This window comes from Octopus bimaculoides, chromosome 14, assembly GCF_046866305.1.
Source record: "Octopus bimaculoides isolate indiv1 chromosome 14, ASM4686630v1, whole genome shotgun sequence".
In the NCBI taxonomy this organism is placed as follows: domain Eukaryota; kingdom Metazoa; phylum Mollusca; class Cephalopoda; order Octopoda; family Octopodidae; genus Octopus; species Octopus bimaculoides.
In genome coordinates, this window is record NC_142941.1 from 49,521,632 (window position 1) to 49,534,131 (window position 12,500).

Genomic DNA, 12,500 nt, shown 5'->3' on the forward strand with positions numbered 1-12,500 from the left:
TATTATAGTCAGCTTTTGGTGTTTAGTAAAATAGCTGCCCTGTAGCCTTAGTCAAGTCACACAATGCTCCTGGCCCATGGTGTGTTGGTGCCTTTAACCAAATTCTTTACAAAATCACCAAGCAAGCATTGAATGTTCAATAAAATATCTTGACCTCTAGATCCTGCCTCTAAACTATTGAGTGGTGTGTCTTACTCAAGACCTGTTACTCATCATGATTTGGTCACTCAAAACCTATATTGTTTCTCATTTCTGTGAGCAGAGAGACCATGAGTTCAAACCTTGCATACAGCCTTTGTATTGAGTTTGCATGCAACATTCTAATGTGTGTATGTATGTATGTGTGTGTGTGTATACAGATATACAGGGTGTCCACAAAATGTGGGTGCATGGAGTAAATAAAATCATAACATAAACAATTAAATATAAGAAATAATAATTTCTTAAAGTATGTGTTAATCCGCATGTACCCAGACTTTGTGGACACCCTGTATATGTTATACATATTTAGATGGTTGTTATGGCTAATCAGAGTGGTCACTCTCAGACCGGCCGCAACAGACAACCTAAATATACGAGTGTTGTAATATTTTAGAGTATGCTTCTTATTTGAATATATGAACTACTGACTGATGCATGTGTGTGTATGTATGTATATATACGTATATATATATATATATGTATGTATGTATATTGTAATTCATCAACTGTCACAGGTGTTACGTTCCAAAGCCCCCTGCGATAATTGAAAGGCCGTGAAATAGAAACAGTACTGTATATATTTTTAAAATTATTTTTATAATTTGTATATATTTATTTTATTATAAATGCAAAACAGCAGCATGGAGGAATTGACGTAAGCTTAAATAATAAACCGTGACAGGTGAATCACGATATATCGAGAGGTTAGTGTGTGTGTGTGTGTGTGTGTGTGTGTATATATAGATAGATAGATAGATTCATGTAAACACACGCACACACACACAAACATTTATATACATACATAATTGTATGTATGTATATATTCCAAAATGGAAAATATATATAAAAATACACACCAATATTGTTACATTTTCCCTTCTTCCATTCCCTGGTGGTAATCGATGGGGTGCTCATTCTAAGACTAACTGACTATTCTTTCTATGGGGCTATTCTTTTTTTGGCACCTCTCCTTGAAAAATGCATTTCTTATGAAAATTTTTTTATGGATTCCCATGTTTTAGATACCGGAGATTACAAATATGCAAAAAAACACCCATTTTTTTTCCCCATTATTCATCATCATCATCATCATCGTTTAACGTCCGCTTTCCATGCTAGCATGGGTTGGACGATTTGACTGAGGACTGGTGAAACCGGATGGCAACACCAGGCTCCAGTCTGATTTGGCAGAGTTTCTACAGCTGGATGCCCTTCCTAACGCCAACCACTCAGAGAGTGTAGTGGGTGCTTTTACGTGTCACCCGCACGAAAACGGCCACGCTCGAAATGGTGTCTTTTATGTGCCACCCACTATTATTATTATTATTATTATTATTATTAGAATTATTGTTAATATTGTTGTTGCTGTTATTGTTTTATCATAATACTTCCCCCACCACCACCACTTACCTTTCTGATTTACTACTGACCAGTCTATTATCAATATTTTATCAATACAGCTTCCACTTCTAAGATTACTGGGGCTTTTTAATTAATGGTATTATTATTATTATTATAGATCAAATTGTTCTTATCTTTATTATTAATATTTTGTTTTTGTATGTTTTCTCCATTATTATTATTATTCTACTTACTGTTATCTTTCCTCCTTATATAAGCAACATAATTAGCGAAAAGAGTTGATTGTTCTAAAAGTGTAATTGCTGGAGTAAGAACAAGTTGGAAACTTTAAGGGGCTTTAGGGGGCTAATACTGCTTGGAGTGAGATTTGGGTCTTGAACACAGCGATCTTGAGGAGACTGGAAAGAAATGAAGTAAGCATGTTCTGTTGGATGTGCCTTGTAAATGTGTACAAGTGACATAATACGAAGCAGAAGAGATCCAATATGGTGTGCAAGAAAGAAGACTGTAATGGAATGGACAGATGAGGCTTGTGGATGAGGACAGCCATATAATCCTTTGGAATTCAGGTTACTTTGCGAAATATAACGTTTATTTATTCACTTCATTTTGAATCAATTGTGCATTATCTCACAGCTTTGAGATTTCAATGTTATGATTGTGTGTTTTGTAGATAACATTGTAGATTGCAGAGTAGGTGTGAGAGGCTGGATCTGACCAGTTTAAATGTTAAAGAGATAAAGAAATGCCAGTTGTTTAATGTGGATTAAGCTTGTTGAAGAGAGAGAGAGAGAGAGCTAGGAAGAGAATGCGGCAAAGTGGTGATGGCTAACCTCAGGACTCTGACGAGACGACACAGGACTGGGATGACTGACTAGACATGGTTCACAACAAAACCCTTTCCTTACTGTTGCCCCACTCGGCTGAAGGGAGCTTTAGTCGTGCAAGCTGCATGATAGCTTCACTAGTGCTGGCACCACAGAAAAGGTACTCAGTACATGCTGTAAAGCGGTTGGTCTTAAGAAGGGACATCCAACCATAGAAACTATGATGCAGTAAACATCGGAGCAATTTTGGGGGGGGCACACTGGATGTTATGAAACCATCTAACCCATGCTGCCATGGAAGATAGATGCTAAAAGATGATGGTCCAACACTCGTGCATACACACTCACATACACACTCAAAACACAAATATTTGTTACCAGTTGATGGTTCACTCTGGGTAGCAACAATAAATCACCAGCTTCTTTTCTACACTAGGCACAAGGGCCCGAAATTTGGGGGTGGGGCAGTCGATTAGATTGATCTCCAGTACACAACTGGTACTTAATTTATCAACTCCAAAGGATGAAAGGCAAAGTTGACCTTGGCAGAATTTGAACTCAGAACGTAAAGACAGCCGAAATACCGCTAAGCATTGCGCCCGGCATGCTAACATTTCTGCCAGCTCCCCCTGCCTTAATAAATCAACAACTTCTAACAAATATATGGACTTTACTGAATGCATTGAGTGCTCTTTCTCTTATGTATGCAATCAAACAGATCAATGGAGAGATAAGCACACACACACACACACACACACACACACACACACACACACACACACACACACACACACACACACACACACACAAACATATTCCTGTTTTGCTTTACAGTTAAATACAATGATGCGTCGCAGTATGAGTTTAATTTGTTCCATGACCGAGCTCGTCTAACAATTTACTCGTTTTACAAATCAATTTTCCCCGTTGAAATTAACTAAAATATAATTAATCCATTCCAGTCCCACAAAACCACTAAAAATTATTTTTCTATGCGTTTTAAAACAGAAAAAGTGTAGTTACAAGTAAAATGACAATTATAAAAAAGAGAAAGCAAAAGAAATATGTAAACTGGTTTTATTAACTGAATTACCTTAAAGATGGGACGATTTGTGTGCTCGTACTGCGGATTTCTGCTTCTACTTAAAGACAAAAATTTGTATGAGTCTCAGCTCGTACAGCAAATTACTCGTTCACTTGAACTGTGAGGTTCAATTAAATATTTGAGATTATGGAAGGCTGAAAAGAGGCAAAACTCTTGGAGAATAGGATCAGCAGTTTGTTTTATTTTTTGCATTTGTTTGTTATTTTATATTTGAACCATTTGGCATTTAAGCCGACCTTATTTGGCCCAAATATCCTTCCTGTTTTATGTTCAAACTGGCCAGATCTTGCCTTTCAAACCTAACCTACAACGTCATTCTGAAAATTAAAAAATTACATCATCAGAATCTCAAAGCTATGAGATAATGTGTAATTAATTCAAAGAATGTGAATTAATAGGCATCACATTTGATGGGAGTTAACTGAATGCTAAAGGGTTACGGGTTGGATATGTATGTAAAATCTGGTGTTTAGATGACTTGTTGAATGTTTGCCTCCTTCAAAAGATCTGACGTCACTATTTCATTGATACTGTATTCACACACACACACACACACACTTATTACTCACACACAGTTTACACACACACACACACCTACTTAAATGTACAGTCATGTACACACACCAATATCAATGATGTGTGTTGGTCCAAAGTATCAACTATTATGTGTTGGCGTTGTAATACTGAACTCCCTCTTCCTTTCCCTCTAGTCTCTCTCTCTCTCTCTCTCTCATCTTCCCTTCCTTTCCCTCCCCCCCCCCTCTCTCTATCCCTGCCTTCAGTAAATTCATCTCTGTACACACATACACACACACACACACACACACCCCTCTTGCTGTGGTCTGGTTGTCCAACATAGCAGCAAAAAAATGGCACTCAGAATGTAACATTGCCCATTATTGATGACCAAAGTGCCTCCATGTGACATCTCCATATAACAACGACAACAACAACTGAATCAGACACACAGACACCTTCAGACAGCAGCTGCCATGTTTAGCCAATTTAATACGTTTATACTAGAATATGTTAGTAACAAACTTGAAGAGTCAGAGGTTGACGATTATGGCAATGAAGAGGAAAATTCTGAATGCTCGGATCATCAGACAAAAACGGTAAGAAGTTCGTCAATTGTTTTCAATACTTTAGGAAAAATAGAAATATTTGTTTGGGAGGTTTTTTGTGAGGGATTTTTTTGTGAATCAGGTCCTATTCTTTGCCTTGTGTTCTGCTATGAACAACATAGCCCCCATGACTTTTGGAAACAATTCTTTCATGCTCAGAATTGCTAAAGCATGGAATAAACCACCTTCATCAGTTGTTGGCTGTCGAGACACTACATCCTTCAAAATTTCCATGCTTCCTGAAATTCACCAACAGTACACCTGCTGTGGGCCCCTTACCTTTGTTTTCTAACGACCCCTTCACTAATATTCTATCTACTGTCCATGCACGTTTGGCTAACTTTTTCTGATGAGTTGTAGGGCACCTGGGCACTGTATACAATAAGTTCGTTATTTTACTATATGAATGAAATGATAATGTACTTTATCCCTTACTGGCTTGTGAAGGGATCATCTCTGTTTAATTTGATAACACACATAGTCTCTTCATCTTCCATGATTCTTCAGCCTTCACAGTCACCCCTCACACACTCCAGGCAGTCCTTCTTCTCGCTAAGGGTCTTTTCTTTTTTACCTGCTTCAGTCATTAGACTGCGGCCATGCTGGGTCACACCACCTGTCAGTTCTTTTATTTTTTAAGCCTGGTCCTTATTCTGTCTGTCTCTCTTTTTGCTGAACTAAGTTGCAAGGATGTAAACACATCAACACCAGTTGCCAAGCAGTTATAAGGGACAAACACAGATGCAAACACACACACACACACACACACACAGATAGATAGAATGGACTTCTTTCAGTTTCCCTCTACTAAATCTGCTGACAAGGCTTCGGTCAGTTCCAAGTTATAAGTAGAGAACATTTGCCCAAGGTGCCGTTCAGTGGGACAGAACCCATAACCAAAGTAGTTTGGAAGCAAACTTCTCACCCCACAGCCACAAGCTTCACTGCCTTACATTACATACACCATAAACCGTCTCTCCAGTCCCCTTAGTACCTCTGCACTCACTTCCATCACTGTTACCCCTTTACCTTAAAAATCTAGTTTTATCCGCGTCTCTCCCTCCCTCCCCTTCTCTACCTTCCTCCTTGCTTTGCCTGTCTCTCACCTTCTCCTTCTCTGCCATGTATTTGCCACTTCCCCTCACCACCTTTCCCTTCCCTTCATATTCTACTAATCCCTATTAAGCTACCCTATTTCCTCGAGCACTGTCGCATACTGTCCTCTCTCACCGTCAACTTCATCATCGTCATAACAAACACCACCGCTTGCCAAATCTCGCTGTCAACGTCTCCCACTTTTCTTATACAAGGCATATGCACCCGTTCGCGTGTGTGTGTGTGTGTACGTACACACGCACACACACAGCATTATTACACTAACACATTTTTATCCTAGTAGGAGCCGCTGAACTGACGCATGCACGCACACGCACACACATTTACACATACACACATTCCACTCCACATACGATATACACATTCCATTCCGCTCTATATTGAGAGACTGGCTCATTCTCTACTCCCCATCTGTCACTCTCTCTCTCTCTCTCTCTCTCTCTCTCTCTCTCTCTCTCTCTCTCACAAGACTCCGGCTGCTAACAATTGCTCTGTCTCTCTCTCTCTCACACACATACATACACACACACATGGTAATGCGAGCAGTCACACAATTACACTATCGTTCAACGGAATATTGAAGTCGCTGCAATCGAATGGTTTCGCTCCCTGCTTCCGTCTTGTAAGTCTTTTAAAACGTTTATTGGTACAACTACCATGGCAGTGGAGGTGGTGGTGGTAGCGGTGGTGATCACTTGACACGTGTGTTTAAGTGTTTGTGTGTGTCGAACGTGTGTGACCATGTGTGTGTGCCTATATACGTGTACAACTCTATGTACACGTATATACATATATATGTATGTACATATGTGTGCATATGTATGTGAGTGTGTTTTCGTTTCGCGATCCTTAGATCGCTGGTTCATTCCCTCTCCATGCCTTCTAAGACGTCTTTGACCGGGTCAGCACCAAAGCCTTGTCACACTGTCAAGCCGATTCTTTGTGTGAAATACATTAGGGGCAAACATATCTAAGGAGTACTCAACCACTTTCTAATTCAACGAGTAGGTGGTTCCAACTGGGCACCCGTGTATCGTTCCCAACTGGAAAGTCCATTATTATCGTGGATGCGCGTTTTCTCTTCTTTTGGGGGGAGTTTAAAAGCTTATTTTGACCAACCAATTACCCAGTGGCAAGGTTTGGTAGGGGGGAATGTTTTTTCTTTTAAAAAACAAAACAATGGATGTCTGTTCTTTTCGTCGTAGCACATCTATTTAAATTTTAAGACGGCCTTGCGGATTTTTATTTTCCTAGATATCAGGATTGTTTGTAGCGCATGAACCATGAAGCTGCGGTGTTTCGCCAGGGAACCAAGTTCAGTCACACCTCGATCCAGGTGGTTTGGTACACAGCCTGTTGCTCCACATATTTAAATTGATATTTATAGTTCTCTCTTTCTCTCTCTCTCTTTCTCTCTCTCTCTCTCTCCCTCTCTCTCTCTCTCTATATATATATATATATATATATATATATATTAATCGAAGTGTAGAGTATTATTTATCCATTACGGCCAATCTTACTAATCGGTTTCATGGCAGGGATTCGACAGAGTGTTAGGTAACAGTCCAATTATATAACCCTGTGCTCATCAGAGGTAGCTGTTATGGAATGGAATATAACGATGGGCTTCTTTCAGTTTCTTCCAAATTCACTCACAAGCCTTCGGTTGACCTGGTGCTATAGAAGACACTTGCCGAAGATGCCACTCGGTGGGACTGAGCCTAGAACCATGTGATTGGGAAGCAGCCTTCTTACCATACATCCGCGTTTATATACACATATTTCTCAGCAATATGCAACCCAAATATTCTCCTTGTTTTATGTTTAAACCGACTAGATCCAGCCTCTCACACCTACCCTACAATGTCATTCTAAAAATAAACAATCCCACCAAAATCTAGCTGCTACAAGAGGCTTAATTGAAAACCATTGTGAATAAATTAGCTTCACATTTGACAGGAATCTGAATGCCAAAGATTATAATACATAAACGTGTGTGTGTGTGTGTGCTTTTATACATATATTCCACCCATGGCTATTCTGGCTTTTTCCAAGACAGTGTTCTTATGATCATTCTATTGCCATTTTTTTCTAAGACAGTAAGGTTTGATTTTGAGGCGAATTTGGCTGCTATTTCTAGCAGGACGTGCAATGGGATGCTGTCTGCTTGTATTCATTGTTGTTATTGTTATTAGCTCCCGCAGTACACACTTAAAATTGTTTTGTTATTAGTGACCCAGTTTCAATCCTTGCTCAGGACATTCCCCCTTCCAAACTCTATTAATAATTATAATTAGCCTTCAAAAAGACTAATTATCCCAACATGTAAGCTGCTGTTACCACTTGTGCTACAATACATGGCACTACCATCAAATGAATGTACTACAACCCCGACAACTGCCACTGCTGTCACCACATGTGCTACAACCTCCACAGCTACAGTTTATACTGCTGCTGTACCACACCCCACCGCCGCCTCCACCACCAATGTACGCCGCACATTTTTAAGTGGAAGCAAAGCTGCACAGAAATGCAAACATGCCATTTAGACAATTGCAGTGCATCTTGCCATTACCTAATGCACAATTCTGCTGCAGCTGCTATGAATGCACCTTTGTTGGTGTTGCTGGTGTACAAATGTTGCAAACACACACACACACACACACACACACACACACATTTTCTTGTCTTTGTGTATGTTGCAAAGTTGTTGCAGATCCACTGATGGTTGCAATACTACACACACACACACACACACACACACACACACACACACACACACACACACACACACCAGATTTTACACATTTAATGAAAGCATTTTTTGTTTATTCAGATCAACCGCAACATGCTGCATGTATAAGCATAGATTCTCTATATGTGTGTGTGTGTGTTCACAGGTGTATGTGCATGTGGGTGTACAAATTGTGTGTGTATCGATGTGTGTATATATGCCCAGCTGTGTGTGTGTGTGTGTGTGTGTACTGATACGCACCAAAACATCTAAAATAATGTATGAATTTAAGACGTGTGAAGACGAAATCTTTGTTGTATGCGTCTTTGCATCTGCTGTGGCTGGGAATTGAACTGTGTCTCCCTAGGTTAATGTCTAAACATGTTACCACTTACAACAGTTCTGCTTTTCTATCTCAAAGTGTTCTGTTTCACAAACATAACGTTTAACCTTAAAACCTCCATGCACCAACTGACGTGTATGCATGCATCTCCATGCAAACACAACCGCACATGCAACGCATGCATTGCATACACGCAACCATACAAATGTCACACACAACAGAAGTTGTCAGTCTTTTTATTGTCAGATGATGAGGTGAGACACCTATCCAACCCCGACCATTGCAAAAAAAAAGAAACAAATGTATTATGAAGATGATGATGATGTCATCATTTAACTTCTATACTTGCATGGATGAGGTTGAATTTGTTGATTTTTCTATAGCTGGATACTTTTCCTGTCACCAACCCTAAGTAATATTTCCCCTAAACAAACAACCTCACTTGTATGACAATGAGGCTCATTTACTGCCATCGTGTGATGTCAAAACATGGCTACATACATACATGCAGGTGGAGGTGCGTGGCTGAGTGGTTAGGGCATTCGGCTCACAATCGTAAGGTTGTGAGTTCACTTCCTGGTGACCCATTGTGTCATTGAACAAGACACTTTATTTCCCGTTGCTCCAGTACACTCAGCTGTCAAAAATGAGTGGTCCCTTTATTTCAAAGGGCCAGCCTTGTCACACTCTGTGTCACGCTGAATATCCCTGAGAACTACGTTAAGGGTACACACGTCTGTGGAGTGCTCAGCCACTTGTACGTTAATTTCACGAGCAAGCTGTTCTGTTGATCAATGAATCAATTGGAACCCTTGTCATCATAACCGATGGAGTGCTCCTATATATATATATATATATATATATATATATATATATAGCATCATCATCTCATCATTATTTAACGTTTGTTTTCCATGCTGGCATGGGTTGGATGGTTTAACAGGAACTGGCATGACCAGAAGCCCTGCCAGGTTCCGTTGTCTGTTTTGTCACGGCTTCTACAGCTGGATTCCCTTCCAAAGGCCATAGGAATGTGTATGCTTATATACATACACACACGCACATATGTATACATGAGGCTTCTTCCAGTTTCCATCTTCCAAATCCACTAACAAAGCATCGGTTGACCCAGGGCTATAGTAAAAGACACTTGTCTAAGATACCACACAGCAGAATGGAACCAGAGACCATAAGAAAATTATTTTTTTGTTGTTGTTGTTGTTACTACAAGTAGCAGCAGCAGCAGCAAAGGTTGGCAGATTCATTAGTGAGGTGGACAAACTGGTTTGTGACATTTACTTACATTAGTTCAAATCTCACTCAGATTGATTTCTTACTTTATATTTCTGTTTTTCTCTTTTTTTTTTTTTCCATTTTTTACTTGTGGTGAGATCTATGGAATAAAATAATTACCTTTTAATATACTGTGGTGGAGAATGATTGATTCCATCACATACACCACCCCTCTCTTAATCTATGTTCTGGTGTCATTGTAACAAACCATTGTGTTATTTATATATATTTATTTATTTATTTTATGTTATACATTGACCAAAGTGTATTCTCTCTGAACAACCAACATTGATTCCAAACTCTAAAAATACACAAGTGTCTGATTCCAGACTTTGTAATCTTTTTTTGTCTACTCTAGGCACAAGGCCCAAAATTTTTGGGGGAGGTGACCCCAGTTCGTAACTGGTACTTAATTTGAACATAAAACAGGCAGAATATTTTGGCCGAATAAGGCTGGTTTTGATGCAAAAGGAATCATTTGATAATAATTATTCGTAGTTAATTTGTATGTTTATTTTTGTTAATTATAGTTGTATGGTTAATTATTTTTCTGTATTCCATTTTCAGCATCAACTGAATTGTGATGAAGAAAGTGGTAAAAAGTCTGCTGGAGTGAAGAGGTCATTATTTAGGGAGGAGCGAAGAGGAGGAGATGGTGAGCCAGCCAGCATTGTTTCCAGTGAGAGTGGGGAAGAGGAGCAGTTGTTAAGGGAGGAAGTGAACAGCTTGAGGAAGCAGATCATTGAACTCACTGAACGACCGGTCATGGATTTCCCTCCAAAACCCACAGAGATTAAGACAGGGGCAGGACATCCAACAGAAACTAAGGATGGTAAAAAGCTTCAAGAATCCAAACAGGTTGGTTTCACATTTTGGTTTTTCAAGAATTCCCTATTCGTGGAAGGGGACAGTTCTTTTAAATTTTGATATTTGCATGTTTTTGGAGTAATTATTCAAAGTAAATAGATATGTCTCCCCGTTGTCCTTAAGGGGTCTTTAAATTAAGTACGAGTTAAATATTTAGTTGAATGACTCCTTAAGTACTTGGCATTGGAATTTGAGGCCTTGTAGCCAGGGCCATTTTAGCAACTGGGCCGTTTTAGATACTGGAATCAATTCATTTGACTAAATATTGTTCAAAGCAGTGCCCCAGCATGACCGCAGTCCAATGATTGAAACAAGCAAAAAATAAAAAGTAAAGCAACTGAATTTGACCTGGGTATACATATGTAGGTCAATGAAATAAATTTCACTCAAAGCACTACTTATTACTTAGCTATACCCCCACCCACCCCTTCTATAAATGTGGCCTTGTAAGAAATCATCAGTGAAACGATTCTAATTAATATTAATCAAGGGTGGTGGGAATGGTAGATTCATTAAAACTTTGGTCAAAATGCCTAATGGAATTTCTTCCAGTTTTTTACATTAACAACCAGTTGATAAAAATAAGTCATTTGCTTAAACTTTCCACCTTAAGAAAATAAGATCTTTATAGAATTTTCTTGATTTTTCTCTTAAATAACATTCTCTCTCTCTCTCTCTACCATCCTTAAAGATTTCGATTTTTCCCCTTGTTGTATCTATATATTTTTTTTACCATTTATTCATCATCTTTCTCTGTTTTTCACTCTGTCTCCAGCGGATTGAAGAATTGGAGAAAATTGCTATTGAACTCCAAGGTAAAATAATCGGTTTGCAGCAGGACAAAGTTCAATTAGAAGAACAACTTTCACAAAAGTCTTATTCCAACTTAAAACTGGACAAGGTGAGAACTTTACCAAATATTCAATCAGGATCCTTCACATTTCTTTCTTATAATTGTTCTTTCTTATATTTGCCAGCATTAAGGGAAAACAAGAACATTTATTTCGTCGTCTTTTTATTCCGGCTAAAACCTATTTACAGATTAAAATAAAGGACTGGGGTCGGGGGTGATTAACATATTATTTGCAAAGATTGTGTGATGGGATTATCCTAAGGCCTAGTCTTCAGTGAATGTCATAGTGTCAAAAAAATTTCAATGTACACACACATACATATACATGACATGTATACATTGTGGTGAATTCAACCTTTTGACAACAACAAAAAAAAAACTCAGAATTATAAATTACCAAACCAATTCTGCGTTATGTTCAGATCAGTTCAATCTTCAATTTTATGCTCTTAGACTTTTATAGAAAACTTGAAAATATTGTTAACTTTTTCTTTTTTGTATATTTGGTTCTTTTTTTGTTCATTTGTTTTTAAGTGTGAAAATTATAATTATTGTCATTTATAGATTAAATATTTTCCCTCTGATCTAGTGTATATATTAGTATTTCAGGATAGATATAGGACTATTGGTGTGTGGTAGGGAGACAAAGGAAGAAGATAATTAATTAAGTTTAGG

At 38.6% G+C, this 12,500-nt stretch overlaps 1 protein-coding gene across 4 annotated transcripts in view; it reads left to right on the forward strand.

Moving 5' to 3' along the window:
• LOC106868614 (uncharacterized) overlaps positions 1–12,500 on the forward strand; it is a 115,786-nt gene that overhangs the window by 69,289 nt on the left and 33,997 nt on the right. For all 4 annotated transcript variants that reach the window (XM_089362910.1, XM_089362913.1, XM_089362912.1 and 1 more), the window contains exons 11-12: positions 10,673–10,963; positions 11,748–11,873. In XM_089362910.1, the coding sequence (XP_089219036.1) occupies positions 10,673–10,963; positions 11,748–11,873 (417 nt within the window). The remainder of the gene's footprint in view (positions 1–10,672; positions 10,964–11,747; positions 11,874–12,500) is intronic.